At 50.7% G+C, this 17,011-nt stretch overlaps 2 protein-coding genes across 3 annotated transcripts in view; both read left to right on the top strand.

Annotated features, from left to right (window-relative positions):
- The window catches only part of LIG1 (DNA ligase 1), a 37,317-nt gene extending 32,411 nt beyond the window's left edge, over positions 1–4,906 (top strand). For both annotated transcript variants that reach the window (XM_012761059.3, XM_075993201.1), the window contains exons 24-28: positions 1,036–1,188; positions 2,822–2,875; positions 3,049–3,192; positions 4,397–4,489; positions 4,629–4,906. In XM_012761059.3, coding sequence (XP_012616513.2) covers positions 1,036–1,188; positions 2,822–2,875; positions 3,049–3,192; positions 4,397–4,489; positions 4,629–4,712 — 528 coding nt within the window. In that variant the 3' untranslated portion in view covers positions 4,713–4,906. The remainder of the gene's footprint in view (positions 1–1,035; positions 1,189–2,821; positions 2,876–3,048; positions 3,193–4,396; positions 4,490–4,628) is intronic.
- A 2,963-nt stretch (positions 4,907–7,869) lies between these two features.
- CABP5 (calcium binding protein 5) lies at positions 7,870–15,695 on the top strand. Its single transcript, XM_012761062.3, has 5 exons — positions 7,870–8,449; positions 9,822–9,852; positions 10,477–10,620; positions 11,425–11,534; positions 15,336–15,695. The coding sequence occupies exons 1-5, from the start codon at positions 8,387–8,389 to the stop codon at positions 15,693–15,695; spliced, it is 708 nt and encodes a 235-aa protein (XP_012616516.2). The 5' UTR covers positions 7,870–8,386.
- Positions 15,696–17,011: the final 1,316 nt, after the last annotated feature.

Here is a 17,011-nt window from a genome sequence, read left to right as displayed (position 1 = left end):
CTGGGCGGTCACTTGGAGGCTCCACTCTGCAGCCTGTGTGAGCTCGGGGACCCTCTTCAGAGTCCCACAGTCCCACCCCAGGTCCTTGTTAGTGAGTTCACCGGGAGTTGATTGAGAGCCGCCCCTGGCACAAGCACTGCGGATGCCAGGAGGAAGTTTGCATGAGGTCTCTGTTCTCTCTGCGCTGGCCTCAGTGTCAGCCGGGCACTCGGGGAGGAAGCCAGCGACAAGCGAACAGGACACAGTTGGGCAGTGATGAGCGCCACGGGAATTTTGAGGCCCTTCTGGGCCAGCAGGTCTGGGAGTGCCCCTAGGTGATTGGGAAGAGTCAACGTTTGGGTTGGGATTAGACAGCAGAAAGGGGTCGATGACGGGAAAATCAGGGACAGAGCACCAGGCTGGGGGGGGGGGGGGTCCATAAGTTCAAAGTCCCCAAGGAAGACCAAGCTGGGCGTGTGCAGGCAGCAGGCAGGCGGGGTGGGAGGTGAGGGAGGAGTAGGCAGTAGGCCCCAGGTCACGCAGCAGCTTGGGAGCCACCGTCAGATAAAACCAGTCTTCCCCTAAGAGCTTCGGGAAGCCAGTGGAGGTTTCATGCAGGGAGTCACGGGGCCTGGTTGTCGTTTTGCAAAGGTCCTCCGGTTTCCCTGTGGCGAGTGGACGGGTGGGGGCGCTGGGCAGAAGTGGGGGTGAGGGAGCAGGAGTCTGTCGTCTGCTGAGAGACGATTGAGTGGAGAAGGGGCAGTGAGGGCTGGGTGAGCGTAAGGGACGTCTGGAGCTCAGCTGGCGGGACCTTCCTGCGTGTTTACCTGCCTGTGACCCTCTGGACACGGAGCAGCTGTGTGCACAAACCTCCCTGTCTTAGGATGCGTGCACGGCTACCCACAGCCTTGTGCACCGAGAAGCCCTGCCCACGTCCGTTCTCACGGGGACCGTCCTCAGTGTTCTTTCTGGAAGTTCTCCCCAGCCCACCAATTAGTTCCAGCAGTGAGCTCCCCCTTGGGTGCTCCCCCTCATATCTTGCCTCCCCCGTCCCAGCTGAAGAAGGACTACCTCGATGGCTTGGGTGACACCCTGGACCTTGTGGTGATCGGCGCCTACCTGGGCCGGGGGAAGCGGGCCGGCCGCTACGGGGGCTTCCTGCTGGCCTCGTACGACAAGGACAGTGAGGAGCTGCAGGCCATATGCAAGGTCCTGGGGGCTTGGGCTGACTGCAGAAGCAGGGGAAAAGCAGATTTGAATTCTGGGGTCTCCTGTTGGCTACCTAGGGAGGGCCCAGACCAAGATGTGCTCATGTCCTCTCTGTGAAGGATTATTGTTTTCCTAGTTTTTATTTACATTTTCTGATTCTGTAAGTAACTCTTGCTTGTAACAGAAAAATGGGTTAGTATAGAAAGGTGTAAGGAGCCTGTGTCAGTTAGCAATTTAATTTAGTAGCAAATACTGGTAGCTTACCTAAGAGGAGGATTTATTTTTCTCTCATGTAATGAGAAATATAGGGGGGCAGGCAGCTCTCTCATGTCATTAGGGGTCCTAGGTCCTCCTCTCTTTCCCCACATTTGTTTTCATCCTGTGCTTCTGGCCTCATTGTCACAGTGTGGCTGCAGTTGTTCCAGCCATCGTGGCCATGCATGTTCCCAGCAGCAGAAAGGAGGAAGGCACAACAATAAAGAGGGGTGGACCACCTGAGTCAGCCTCAGCCAGCGAACAGCTTCCATTAAGTTTTGTTGGTTAGAACTTTGTTCCACAGACCACCCCAACTGCAAGGGACTCTGGGAAATGTTTTCTTTTTAAGCTGTGCACATTGTAACTAGATTTTCCTATGTATTTCCTATATTCCCACATCCAAAAATAATGGCATCTTTTGCCACAGAAACAGAAAAAAATATTACCCAGAATCCCAGAGGCAACCACTAGTAACATTTGAGGGGACGTTTTATGGAATATTTATATTTTTGCAAAATTGTGATCCTTCTCTATAAGTAATTTTCTTTTCTGCCTTTTTGCCGTGTAAGTACTTTATTTTAAATGTGACCATATGCACCTAAGTGATATGGTACCATATCACTTGAGCACCTGCACAACTTCCAGTGGATATGTCCCAGTTTCACAAACCAGTTCCCTATAATTGTGTGGTTGCATTGTTACCAGCTTTGTTCTCATGAATAACATCAGCACTTGCTGTACATTAACCCAAATAAGCAGTCATAGAAGGGATTTTATAATTCACACGTATCTTTGGCCACTAATCTGTCACCATTTTAGATTATTTAGAATAGATTTTTTTTTTAAGAATAGATGTTTAAAAAGAGCCATTGTTGGGACAAAAGGCAAGGAAATGTTTAAGGCCCCCAATACAAAAGGGGCCTTGCAGCTGACATTTTACATCAGTCAGGGATGCCCATCTGGCTGCATGTCTGCTAGCATCGAGTATTACCGTTTTGTAGTATTTTGTAGGTGAAGGAAGCTCTTGGCAATGTTAAGATTGGAGCTGAGGACAAGTTACCGGGCAGGTGGGATGTGGGTGAGCCCGAGGGGGCGACATCCTGGGCCAGGGAGACGGGGTGGAAGGAGCAGGGGTGTGGCGTGAAGCAGAACACTGAGTGGGGTAGTGGACGTCCTCCCGGGAGAGTCACTCCCCCTCAGGAGCCTTTGTCGGGAAGGTCGGCCCCCACCTCACCCTTCCCGGGTTTCCATGGATGCTGCTTGGACCGGTAGGAGGTGGGGCTGCCAGCGCTCGCAGTCCAAGTCCTTAGGTGGTAGGAGCCGGGAAGGAAGTGCCGGGCCACTGGCCGGCCTCTGACCTGCCGAGTCCTCCCTGCAGCTCGGAACCGGCTTCAGCGACGAGGAGCTGGAGGAGCATCACCAGCAGCTCCAGGTGAGCCGTGGCGGCCATTGCCTTGGCCTCCCCGCCCCGACAGCCTGCGCCTCACTTAAGGGGTGTCTGCGTCTCTTTGTTCCCTTCCCTCATTTCCTCCCTCTTTCCCCCCTCCCCGGCCCTTGACTTTGAGGTTCAGGATCCCCCTGGTCCTCTCTCCTCTGCCCCCGCAGGCCCTGGTGCTGCCTGCGCCGCGCTCCTACGTGCGCATAGATGGCGCCGCGGCCCCCGACCACTGGCTGGACCCCAGCACCGTGTGGGAAGTGAAGTGCGCAGACCTCTCCCTCTCCCCCATCTACCCCGCAGCCCGGGGCCTGGTGAGTACCGGGGGGCCTGGGCGCGCCCTGCAAAGTGGCTCTGGGGGGAATGTTGGTAGCAGGGCGGGGAGGGGCCCTGGGGCCACATCGGCTCATCCTGAGCAGTGACCAAGGACACCGCTTGCGTTTAACTTGAATGTCACATAATGAGGTCAAAACCCTTTTTCTTTAAAAGAGAGAAAGAATTCCCCGGGAGTAGAAAGAAAACAGTGACATTGCTCTCATTAATATCATAATCTCACCTTCAGCTCTGAAGTAATTCTCAAAAACTCAGTTCTTTTAAGCAAAAGCTCAGCACGCTTCTTGGCAAGCATTTGCCCTGACTGCCGCAGTTTCTTCCTCAATCATAATTAATTTCCGTGCTGCCAAGTTTTTTAATTCCTTGGCCGATTTCTGTCTCTGGTGATTCAGTCCTCAACGCCAGCTGCGGCATTGTTGTACGCCAGGGGAAACGCCAGCCGTGGCCAGCGCTGGGAAGCTCTTAGCTCTCTCCTTCAAAAGAACAGTGGATCTCAGAAGTAAAATGTGCTCTCTGTGATTTCTTTCTATCCTTCAAATCCAAACTGGCACATTATTTTCTGATGAGAAGCAGACTTCCATTTTAAAAGAAGGAACTCATATTTTTTTTTAATTTGTCACTGGTGCTGCATATTAGACAGCCAGGGTGCCTGATAACAGGCGACAGGAGCTGGTGTCTATCCAGAACTTACTGTGAAGCAGGCGCTGTATGATAATTAGCGTTTCACTTGCACACACTCATCTAATGCTCACAAAAACCCTGAGACATAGTGACATGAATGTCTCCATTTTACAGGTGAGGAAGCAGAGGCCCAGGGAGCTTAGGGAACTGGCCCAGGGGCACGTGGCTCCTGAGAGTTGGGAGCTGGGATTTGAATCCCAAATTCTGGTTCTAGAACCCACACCCCGACTCTTTGCTATTCTGCCTCTCAGCCCTAATCAGCAATAATAACAGCATGAATAACAGCTAGAGCAGCTGGCATTTCTTAAGCACTTACTGTGCACCAGATACAGTTCCAAGCACTTTGTCAACTTGTTTAAGCCCTAAAACGAGCATTGTTCAGCCCCTGGTCTGGATCAGGAACCTGGGGCCCCATCAAGGGGGGAGGAGGACAGGGAATTGCCACAGCCAGCAGACCGCAGCGAGACCAGAGGAGAGACTCCGTCCCGTCTCCTTCCCTCCCAGGTGGACAGTGAGAAAGGGATCTCCCTCCGCTTCCCTCGGTTTATTCGAGTCCGGGAAGACAAGCAGCCCGAGGAGGCCACCAGCAGTGCCCAGGTGAGGCCCTTGGAAGGGGTCGGGGGTCGCCCTGCGACTCGGTCAGACCAGCTTCTTAGAGAGGCGACCTCTGGCTGGGAACACGGGAGCTGGGGGCAGCCAGGGAGCTTCTGACCCGCCCCCCACCGTCTCCCCACAGGTGGCCTACCTGTACCGGAAGCAGAGTCAGATTCAGAACCAGCAGGGTGAGGACTCGGACTCTAACCCTGAAGATACGGACTAGGCCCCTGCCCCCGGGGCGCAGGGCGAGAGGTGGAGGGAACTCAGGGCTATCGCCTCTACTTTCCAGCAAGTCTGGTGTCGCAGTCTGTGGTTTTTGAGCGTCAGGAGTGTGTGTGTGATGTGTGAGGGGGTGGTTTACGCCGGGGTTTGGGATTCATCTGGGCATTTCTTTCAATAAATAGTTGTGAAACACTCTGTGGCAAGCTGGGCTCTGGGGGCAAAGCTCTAAGAAGTGGCACTCATACCACATGTGACAATTGCTGGGAACTGAGCCAGCACCGTCCAGTGGCGCTTTCTGCCGTGATGGGAGTGTTCCGTGTCTGCTCTGTGCAGCGTGACAGCCACTGGCCACCTGCCGCGATCGGGCACTTGCCATGTGGCCCCACAACCAAGGACGTGAATATTTCATGTAATCGTGTTGGACCGCAGCAGTCTAAAGTCTTTACATACATATTTTTTAACTTGTTTAACCGCCCAGCAATTCTACAGGTAGGTGCTGTCATGACCCCTATTTTTGCAGATGGGAACAGGGAGGCACAGAAAAGGTCAGTGACTTATCCAGGGCCACGCCCAGGAGTGTCATCGCCAGCTCCGACCTGGCCTTCCGACCACACCTTTCAAGTAAGGTCCTCTGCCTCTCAGGAGACAGTAAGGACAGTGACTTGGGTGTGATCCCTGGCTCAGTGACCCACCAACTGGGGACCAAGCGTGGCCTCAGAATCCGTCACCCATGAGGCACAGCGGTGGCCTTACCTGTTTTGCTCACCGTTATCCCTCCTGGAACAGTGCCAGGCATGCAGTGGTTGGAGCGTCAGTCTGCAGTGGCACATGAGGTGGAACCAAGGGCATCACTGTTAGTCACCCCAATAGCCCTTCACCCCCTTCCTTCTGAAGTCCTCCCCAAGTGCCAACTTCCTCCCGCTGTGTGTTTCCGGAAAGAGTTCCCTGTCCACGGTGCTGCGTAACCGGCTGCACTGGTCATGGTGGCCCTGTTCAGCTCACCACGAGTCAGATTAGACACTGACGTGCGTGGGAACTTTGGCCAATGCAACACTAAGTCTTTTGGGACTAAAGGGAAGAAGTTTCTGGAAAACTTTTTTCTAAGATTGTCACAGAGAGAACTAGGCTCTGGCCGCCTCCTCTGGCCCTGCAGCAGTGCTCAGGCCACCAGCTGGAGGAGGGCAAGACCAGGAGTCCGGCAGACAAGAGGAGCAGAGGGTGCACACCCTGAGCCACCTGCTGCCAGGCTCTCGAGTGACAGCAAAGTCCCTTCACTGTTGAGCAGCTCTCATTTGGGTCTGCTGTTGCCTGCAGGTGGAGACATCCTCCATAAGGCTGATGTGAGGGCTAAATAAGGGTACATGTAAAGGGTTGGCAGCAGAGGTTGTCATATGTGGTCCCCAACCAGCAGCTGAAACAGCATCACCTGGGACCTTCTAGAAATGCAAACTGTCAGCCCCACCCCCCAGAACCTACTGCCTCGGAACCCCTGGCGTGGGGCCGGGACCTGCTGTGACGGGCCCTCCAGGTGGCTCTGCTAAGTGCTAAACTTTGAGAACCACAGATTTAGGGCATGGCCCAGCACATAGTAGAGGCTCACTAGATTTTGCCACCGTGCTATGATGGTGAAGATGGTGGAGGAGGGACAGGAGGACGTGGGGATTCCTATTGCAAATGCCGCTGGGACCCAGAGCAGGGAAGCTCCTTACCTGGCTCATAGAGACACCTGTTCGTTTACCACGCGCAGGGGAGCAGGCTGCAGATTTGCCTGCAGAACATGCTGGAAGGAGACGAAACACAGAGGACAGTCTGGGTTGTGAGGCGGTGGGGTCAGGGAGCTGCTAGATCTGGGGGGCTGTGGAGAAGGAGCCCTGGGAGAGTTCAAAGGGGGTGTTTTCAGCGTACAGGCCGGTTAGTTTGTAAACCATCCCTCCATTTGGGCTTGTCTGATGTCCTCTTGTGACTGGATTCAGCAATATCACAAAAGCAGTGCCGTGTTCTCGTTGCATCCTGTCAGGTGGCGCATGATTTCGGTTAGTCACATTATTGATGATGTTCATTTTGGTCATTGGATTAAGATGGCGTCTGCCGGGTTTCTCCACTGTAAAGTGACTCTTTCCTTTGAAATTAGTATTTTGTAGGGAGGAAACAGCAAACTTTCAACTTAACATTTTATTCATTTCCATATGGACTTCTGGTTTCCCATGTTGGCCTGTATATTTGTTACTATCATTTATTTTGATTCTCCAGTTCCCCAGTAATGGCCAATGGTGCTTCCTCCTGTGTTCTTTTAACATGTTCCCATAACTCTGAGCAATTCCTTGCTTTAAGCACAGTATGTTTTAGGCTCATCTTGTTTGTTTCCTGCTCTAGACATGGAATCAGCCATTTCTCCTAGGAGCCTTGGTTCCTTTTAGTGGAGAATGGTATTTAGAAGTCAAGATCTGGATGAGGTGCTCATTCATGTTGGAGTGTCACTGCTTCTGTGTTCCCTTGGTGGAGAGGGCTAGAGCGAATATATACCAGTGTTCCCGTGCACACTGAGACCGTGTCTATCTTTGTCTCTACAATCAAGATCCGTGTGCACATACCAATGCCTCCAGTTCCAGTCCTCATTCTACTTTTTCCTCTGTTTTACTAGCTCTCTTCCTAACAGTGGGAGACCTGCTCCCCCTACACCTACTAGAACCCCCATGTGTAACCAATCCCTTCTCCTTTGCCAGCCCACCCCAGGGACTCACTTTTCCCACCCTACCCTGGCTTCAACACCCTCTACCATGCAGTGGGCTGCCTCCACGAGTGGGCATCCTTCTCACTCCACTCGGGCCCACGCCAGATCCCCCACGTGTGGCCTTCTGTGTGACCCATTTGCAGTGCAGACCCCCACCCTAGACAATACCTGCATATAGATTCCCCCCCAACTCAGCTCGTGCTCCCCCATTCCACACCAAGCTGCCTTCCCATGGGTGCATGCCCAGCTCTCAGGCACCAGCACTCTGGGCCATGCTGCCTCTCCAGGAGGACCCCCCCGCCCCCGGCTACCCACACCAGATGGCCCCCAGCCCCCTCTCCCACCCCGCCCCAGTGTGGACACCCTCATCACCCCTTTGGGCTCTGACACCACCTTGATCCTCACCCCACCCCCACCATGACTCCTCCCCACCTTGCTCTTCCCCCCTGAATTATTCAGGAAGAATGGAAGGGAGGGATGAGCAAATGCCACGCTCCTGATCACCATGCTCGCCTACTTCCCCACCTCCCGTCACCAGGCGATTCCCGATTCTCGCCTCCTGCTCATTGGGAAAGCTCCTTGCGGCCAAGGCCCCTGTCCTCTCCGTCTCACTGCCCAGAGCCCAGGCTAGAGGGAGCCCTCAAAATGCTTGTTGGGACATCGCGTGAACGCGTGCCCTCTACCCTAATCCCCGTTTCCAAAGCGAACTTTCCGACTCTCCTCGGGGATAGCAGAGTGTCAGAGCCCGGGACTGGCCCTCCCCACCCACCTCGCTCAAGCCAGATGGGGAGGCAGGAGCAGCTCTGATCCCGCCCCAGCCTGGTGGAGATTTCCACCCCAGCTGTCACACAGCTGGGAGACGCAGGGACAGAGGGACAGGCTGGAAGAGGTGGCGAAGGCGCACTATCTTGACACCGGTGCTGCAGAGCTGTGCCCCGCCCTCCATGCAGTTCCCCTTGGGCCCCGCCTGCATCTTCTTGAGGAAAGGCATCGCTGAGAAACAGCGGGTGAGGCTGGGACAGCACTGGGCAGGGTAGGGGACGTGGGAACCTGGCAGACGCGGGGAGAGGGAGAGCAGGAGCTGAGAAGCTAGAATTCCAGGGGCCTTCGAGGGAGTAAAATCAGAAGTCAGGAGCAAAAAGGAGAAGACAAAAGGGAAGAAAAATAAAAGAGGAGCTGGGATGACATTGTTGAGATCATCATCTTTCTTTTCTGCAGACACTCATAGTGACGATGATGATGTCAACAACCACAGCTGCCACTTACTAAGCCCTGTGCAGAGGGCTTTGCATTCTCGATGTCATTGAAACCTCAGATCAACTCATGAGGTTGATGACACTTTTCATTCCCATTTTACAGGGGCTCAGTCATGAAGTCCTTTGTCTTAAGCTTACACAATTAGTAAGTGCCAGGATCAGAGCTGCTTGATTCCTATGGGCATGCTTTGGATCGTCAGGCATTAAGATAGGAAGGAAGGAAGGAAGGGAGGAAGGGAGGAAGGAAGGAAGGAAGGAAGGAAGGGAGGGAGGGAGGGAGGGAGGGAGGGAGGGAGGGGAGAGAAAACGAGCGAGAGAAGGTGGCGCAACCATGATTGGAAATTCTCAGAGGTGTTAGGGATTGTTTGCACTGGCATTGATCATCCTGCCTGAAGTTAAATACTGGTCCCCTGCAAAGGGATTCTAACCCTTGGGGAGAAGGAGGGAGGCAGATGGGAAAAGAGTCAATGGTGTGTCAAGGGAAGAATTCTGACTTGGGAGTCAGGAGCCCTGAATTCAAATCCCAGCATTGCACCCAACTTTGCCACACGACCTCAAGGGAGTAATTTAATTTCTCCCTCCCTTGGGAGGGGATCTGCCACTTATGAGCTGTGTGACCTTGGGCAGGTTCCTTCACCTCTCTGTTTGTTGGTGTCCTTATGGGCAAGATGGGAATGATATTTGGACTGGCCTCACAGAGCAGTGCCTGAGGTTGAAACAAAAGGGTTACAGAAGCTGCCTGGCACAGAGTCAGCACTCTGAGCATGTTAGCTGCGATTGTGAGTCTTGCTTTCTTCATCGGGAAAAGGAGGAGATCGGATTCAGGGTGTTTCGGACCCTTTGGACACAGTGTGATGGATGCTTGTCTGGGAAAGTGGGAAGGAGGGCGATCAAGAGTGAAGGATGGGGGAGGAGAATTGAGAGGGGGTGGGGAAGAGTTGGGGAGGTGAGAGCCACTGCCTGGGAGTCAGGAGACAGGAGCAGAAAGAGGAGAGGCAGAAAGGAAGAGAAACAGGAAGGGGGAGGTATGTAGCTTGGGAGAACAAGGGGACATGTTTGGAGAATTGGGTGTCGGATTCCTGAACCTCTCTCCCAATTCCCCCTCCCCTGCGTTCCTTTCCAGGAAAGACCACTGGGACAAGATGAGATCGAAGGTAACGACACCCGCTTAACCTCCCCTCAGCCCCCTTTGTGTATTTCCGTATGAAGTGATTTACATGAAAGTTTTACATCCCTCTCTCTTCCCACTCAACTGTGATTTTGGTGGCACTCTCATGGCAGTTTGAGTACATCCCAAAGTATTTAGAAGGCATCCCCAAGTGTCTCAGAGACTCAGGAGTGAAACATGAGTTTTAGAATGAATTGAAAATAGTTCTGTAGTCCCAGCTGTGGTGGAGGCTGAGCCAGGAGGATCGCATGAGCCCAGGAGTTTGAGGTTTCCATGAGCTATGAGGATGCCACTGCACTCTAGCCCAGGCAAGAGACCTCGTCTCAAAAAAAAAAAAGAAATTTTTGGTTTTTCTCTTGGTGGTTTTGAGGTTCCCCATAACTTCACCCAAGAGTTTGAAGGACTTTAGTGCTCTCATTTAGTGGTCTCAGGAGTCATGCCTCTTCCTAACACAGTTCAGATATCACTCCTTTTTGAAATATTTGTTTTCTAAGATGTATTTTCCTTTGAGAAGTCCTAGTGGGAGCCTCATTGATAGTTTCAAGGGACGCCACTCTTTCCCACGGACTGTTTCAAGTTCTCCCCAAATTCTTCTCCCCATAACTTCCAGAGCTCCGGGAAGCATTTCTTGAGTTTGACAAGGACCGAGACGGGTTCATCTCTTGTAAGGACTTGGGGAATCTCATGAGGACGATGGGTTACATGCCCACAGAGATGGAACTGACTGAACTGGGCCAGCAAATCCGCATGAACTGTGAGGCCAGGGGGTGGGAGGAATGGCTGGGGGTGGGGAGGGCTCAGGGTGGAATTGGGGAACATACAGAGATAGGTCTGTGTTCAAGTCCCCATGCTATTATCTAGTAATTGTGGTCATTTTGAAAAGCAGAGTTATCCCCTACTCTTGAGTCTCAGTTTCCTCACCTGTCGAGTGAAATTCATGCGATTGTGGAAAGGAAGGGGCAAAGATGCTAATGCAGGCAAAGTCTTAGCCCCCAGCAGATTCTTGTCAAACGTAGACTATTACCATCACCATTAAGCTTCCTCAGTGGAGCCCAAGATTGGAGCTACGTTGGATGGTGGAAACAAACTTGGAGTTGAAGCTAATGTTGGTGAATAGCGTTGCAAAAGGAGTGGGGTTTTAGGTGGAGACCAGAGCTGATTTTGAGATCAAAGCTGGAATGAAATTGCTATTGTGTTTGCTCCTGGGCATGTAATTGAGCAAACAAGGCTGAATTCAAGGCAGTGATAATATTTATATCTGGAAGAGACTTGGATGCTCTTTAATGCATACACCTTCTCCTGTGGGTCTACAGATGAGGGGGCATAGGTCTTAACCTAGGAAGAGATGTTCTGAAGGTCACCCCCCCGTCCACTCGTGTTGAGATTAGAGGGACGTGAGGGCTTGAGCTGGCGGAGTGGAGGGAGGAGGTCGAAGACGGCTCTTACTGGACAGGGAGGTGGGAGCCGATCTATTTCTTGAACAGACTTGAAGCCCGCAGTGAGGTAATGGATGGTCGGGGCAGGAGGAATCTCACTAATCCCCCCTCTCCATCCTCAGTGGGTGGCCGTGTGGACTTTGACGACTTTGTGGAGCTCATGACCCCGAAATTGCTTGCAGAAACGGCCGGGATGATCGGGGTCCAGGAGATGCGAGACGCCTTCAAGGAGGTGAGTTGATAGTGCCGGGTGCTGGTGGTGGTTGAAGGAGAGGTCTGTGACTCATCATTGCCGGGGACAGAACCCACCAAAACCAATTTTTTTCTACCCATGGTGGGATCAATAAGGAAGGAAACTAACATGTTCCAAACACTGGCAATGGATCAAGGCCTCTACATATCTTATCTGATTTAATCCCCACCAAAAGAACATTAGGAGTAAGCAGTCAATTACCCCAGTCATACAGATGAGGAAACTGAGGTTCATGAAAGTGACCAATCTTATCCAAGATCCTGCAATCTCCAAACCAAGTGTTAGGGCCTCTCCTCCTAATGCCTGTCATAGGAAGGCTGGATCACCTACTAGCTGTGTGATTTTTCTCTCCCAGCTTCATATAAAGATCTACAGCTGCACCATCCAATAGAACTTTCTGTGGCCACAGAAATGCTCTGCCCCAAAACAGTAGCCACTGACCACATGTGGCCACTGGGCCCTTGAAATGGGAACCGATTTTTTTATTCTATTTCAGTTCAATAGCTTTCGATTACATTATTTATTTAATTTCCATTCATATTCAGTTGACTAGAAGTGCCCAAGTATTTAAACACAATTCATTTAAATTTAAGAAAAAATACTTGATTCAGTTATTGGAAAACTTTCATCTGGAGCAACTTGGGTATGTGGATGTACTTTTTCAACTGTAAACTTTATGCAGATCAAGTATTTCTTTTTCTTTTTTTCTTTTTTTTTTTTTGAGACAGAGTCTCACTTTGTTGCCCAGACTAGAGTGAATGCCATGACATCAGCCTAGCTCACAGCAACCTCAAACTCCTGGGCTCAAGCGATCCTCCTGCCTCAGCCTCCTGAGTAGCTGGGACTACAGGCATGTGCCACCATGCCCAGCTAATTTTTTCTATATATATTAGTTGGCCAATTAATTTCTTTCTGTTTATAGTAGAGACGGGGTCTTGCTCTTGCTCAGGCTGGTCTCAAACTCCTGACCTTGAGCAATCCACCTGCCTCAGCCTCCCAGAGTGCTAGGATTACAGGCGTGAGCCACTGTGCCCGGCCCAGATCAAGTATTTCTGATAAAAAAAAAAAAAAAAAAATTGAGTGTCGGAACTGAGAAGTGCTATAAGTGTAAAAATACACACTGGATTAAGACTTAGTATGTTTAGGATAATAAGCGTAAGTATACTTGTGTACTTAAGTAAACCTCTATGATAAGCATGTTAACTAAGTACGCTAAGTACATACTAAGAACTTAGTATGCTATCATGCTGTCTTATGCAATTCAGTGTGCATAAAAATAATATAGCATAGTTCACTAACAATTTTTAACCTGATTACATGATGAAATGGTAATAGTTTGGACATATTGGGTTAAATAAAATCAATTATTAAAAAGAAATTTCACTTGTTCCTTTTAACTGTTTTTTTTTTCCCCTTAATGTGGCTACTAGAAAATTTTAAATGACCCATGAGACTTGCATTGTATTTCTCCGGGACAGCCCTGCTCTAGGGGATTCATATTCCAGGCTCAGGAAGCTGCGAGCGTACACATGCTGTAAGGCAGGAAGGCGTGTTTGAGGACCAGGCCGGGAGTCCCGGGGAGGCGTGGGCTGGAGAGACACTGGCATGGAATAAACAAGGTCTCAGAGTTCCCAAAGGCAGGGCCCGACAGGGGCTTACGCACTGTGCAACCGTGTCAGGACTTTGTTCCGAGTGGGACAGGAAGCCATCAGGGATTTTAAGGAGGGGAGTGAGTGACAAGCTCTGAGTTATGTTTTAAATGAAACCCTGAAGTGTAGAGAACAGACCACAGCAGGACCACAATGGAAGCCAGAAGACCAAGTAGGAGGTTGTCCTGTTAATCCAGGCGAGAGATGACTGTGCCTTGAGCCAGTTGGCACAGGCCGAGCTCGAGAAGGACAGCTGGCTCCCTATATGTTTGGGAGGTTGGCCGTGCTAGACTTCCCAGTAGATTGGTTAAGGGTATGGAGGGTAGAGGTTTGGAGGCAGTTTCGTTAATTCGACAAATATATATCCATATTGTCCAAAAACGATTTGTCCATAGTGCCCATGTGGAGAGCGCTGTTCTTGGGACTGAGCTTGGGGCAGTGAACAAGACACTTAAAAATTCTCGTCTTCTGTGTCTGGCTTATTATGTCACTTGGCGAAACACCCTCCAGGTTTACTCCTGTCGTCGCATGTGGCAGGATCTTCTCCTTTTGTGAGGCCGAATGATGTGTTGCATAGTCCATTTATAGGAGGTCTCTAAAACAACCCAACTCATAGGAGCAGAGAGAGGAAGGGTAGTTGCCAGGGACAGGGGAGGAGGAAATGGGGAGATGTTGTTCGATGGGTGTAAGTTTCAGTGATGCAGGATGAAAAGTTCTAGAGATCTGCTGTATGGCGTCACGCCTGTAAACAACAATACTGCATGAAGACATATAATCAGATTTAAAAATGAGCAAAGAACCCGAACAGACTTTCTCAAAAGAAGACATACAAATGGCGACCAGGTTCATGAATATATACTCGGCATCGCTAAGCATTTGGGAAACACAAATTAAAACCACAGTGAGATCTCACCTCACACCTGTGAGGACGGCTGTTATCAAAAAGGTGACAGTGTTGGTGAGGATGCAGAGAAAAGGGAAGCCTGGCACGCTGTTGGTGGGAATGTCAATTATGTATATTTCAAAATAGAGAGTAAATTTCAAACGTATCACCACAAGAAATATTAACAATAAGCAGCTGAGGTGATGGATATGTTAATTCGCTTGATTTAATCATTTCACACTGTATACTTGTCAAAGCATCACATTGTAACCCATAAATGTATACAATTATGTTTTGTCCATCAAAAATAATATTCTTAAATTTTTTCAAAACAAGATAAATGCTAAAGCATGTTAATATCTGATTTTTAAGTAAAAAATTAGATTGTTTATGTTCAACAAAAAGATTTTGTTGATAGGGTAGATCTCATGTTAGGTATTCTCACCACCCCACTCCCCTACCCCTTGCCCACACACACACACACACACACACACACACACACACACACACACACACTGCAAAATAACAAGGGAACGCGAGGAAACCTTTGGGGAGGGATGGATATGTTTATATCCTTGATTGTAGGGATGGTTTCACAGGTGTATGCATTTGTCCAAACTCATCAAATTGTACACATTAAATACGTGCAGCTTTTTGTATGTCATTTGTACCCCAACAAAGCTGATTTTAAAAAGAAGAAAAATAGGCCGGGCGCGGTGGCTCACGCCTGTAATCCTAGCTCTCTGGGAGGCCGAGGCGGGCGGATTGCTCGAGGTCGGGAGTTCGAAACCAGCCTGAGCAAGAGCGAGACCCCGTCTCTACTATAAATAGAAAGAAACTAATTGGCCAACTAATATATATAGAAAAAATTAGCCGGGCATTGTGGCACATGCCTGTAGTCCCAGCTACTTGGGAGGCTGAGACAGAAGGATCGCTTGAGCCCAGGAGTTTGAGGTTGCTGTGAGCTAGGCTGACGCCACGGCACTCACTCTAGCCTAGGCAACAAAGCAAGACTCTGTCTCAAAAAAAAAAAAAAAAAAAAAAGAAAAGAAAAGAAAAATATATGCAAACTAAAAAAAAAAAAAAAAAAAATACTGTCCTTTGGAGCCGACATTCTATCGGATGATGTGCCCAGAGCACTCAGGTTGGTTCTTGATTCACAGTAAGTGATCAGTGAACTTCAACTGTCATTCTTGTTGCTGTCATTGTTGTCATTGTCACTGAAGTCACCCCTCTGCCCCTGTCCAGTTCGACGCGAACGGGGACGGGGAGATCACCCTGGCGGAGTTACAGCAGGCCATGCAGAGGCTCCTGGGGGAGCAGCTCACCCCACGGGAGATCTCCGAGGTTGTCCGGGAAGCCGACGTTAATGGAGATGGCACCGTTGACTTCGAAGGTGACGTTGTAGCAGGGCAGCCACTGCGGGCCCCCACTTCCAGCTCCCGGTGTGATTTTCTCCGAGTTGGCCACTCCTCACTGTTTTCCGAGTTTGAGCTGGGATGGGGGTGGCTGGTGGCGGAAGCGTTCGTTCCATCCCTCTCTGCCCAGACTGGTTCAAAGAGCTCAGTGTCCGTCACACCTGGTGGTTCCAAGGAACACTTTGCCTGAGGCCCTTCCCTGCCTGAGCTCAGGGCTCCCTCCCTCCTTACCCATTCCGTCCAGGTTCACAGGAACAACACGTCCCTCGAGGGGGGTGGACGGGCTAGCAGCTGGGACTCTGGGGTAAGGTTCCCATTCAGGGTCATCTCTCACTCAGCAGTAGCCTCATCCTAGTCACTTCCTCTCTTTGAGTGTCCATTTTCACATCTCCAACATGTGATTGATGCTAACACCTTTCTCTCAAACGTTTTGGAGAAAACTAAGAGAAATCATGCACTAAGCACCACTGTTTTTGTATTCTCCTTCCCTGTCACTGCTCATGCCATCTCACTGTCTGGAGCACCCTTTCCTCTTTCCCCCCCACCGTGGGCCAGCTCCTGGTGATGCTCCCAAAAGGCCCCTCCCACCCTTACTGGGCTTAGTGTCTCTCTTCTGTTCTCCCTGACGACGCCTCGTGGTCACCTCTGCAGGAATATTGGCCCATGACCTCTCCATAGCTTATCATGGTTTATCGTCTGTCTCCTTCTCAGGCCAAGGACTAAATCTTTCATCACCACATCCCCAATTCCTAGCACTGAGCTCAACACATGTATATTGAATCATTGAATACATTAAAGAGACCAGAGTTCTGCATGGATGGGAGGTGGGGAGGGTTTCAGTCGGAGGAATACATAGGGCACATCAAGTTCTAACTGTGACACTCTCTGGTTCAAAGATCTCAGCGTCTGTCTGCTGCCTATACACAAAACTCCAAAATTCTTAGTCTGCTGTCCACGTCCATCCATCATCTGGCCCCACCCACCCACCTAGCCTGTGCCTTCTGGAACCACTCTGTGAATTTTTATGCTCTAGTGCAAACTCGTCACCTGCTCTGGTACTCCAACTTCTCTTCCTTTGTACCTGATGTTCTGTCCACTCGCCACACCTTTCCGTCTTACCCGTCCCTCAGGGGCGCACACCAAGGCAGCCTTTGCTAGGAAGCTGCCCTTTGTCTTTAGCTGTGAAGTCTCGAGGAAGTTTCTGATTCTTTCCATGGGGGTCATCACCACGGGGGGGGGGGGGGGGGGGCCTTGCTGTATTGAGCTGCGTTCACCTCTGTTCTGGATGGCAGAGGAGGAGTCTCCCCTAAACCTTAACCCACTCCGTGTCCCAGTATGGAAACTCAGTAGACGTCTATTGGTCACCTGCTGGATCTAGTCAGGGTCAGGTGCACAGAGAACATACAGTAAAATCTGGAAGGGGTGGGGGTGGGAGACAGAGCCTCAGGCCAACTATAGGAAAGGAAAGAACAGGGTGACCCCCCCCACCACCACCAACCTGCGCAG

Source organism: Microcebus murinus, chromosome 16 (genome assembly GCF_040939455.1).
Source record: "Microcebus murinus isolate Inina chromosome 16, M.murinus_Inina_mat1.0, whole genome shotgun sequence".
In the NCBI taxonomy this organism is placed as follows: Eukaryota; Metazoa; Chordata; class Mammalia; order Primates; family Cheirogaleidae; genus Microcebus; species Microcebus murinus.
The sequence above is the reverse complement of the archived record's forward strand: the minus strand, read 5'-3'. Positions and strand labels throughout refer to the sequence as shown.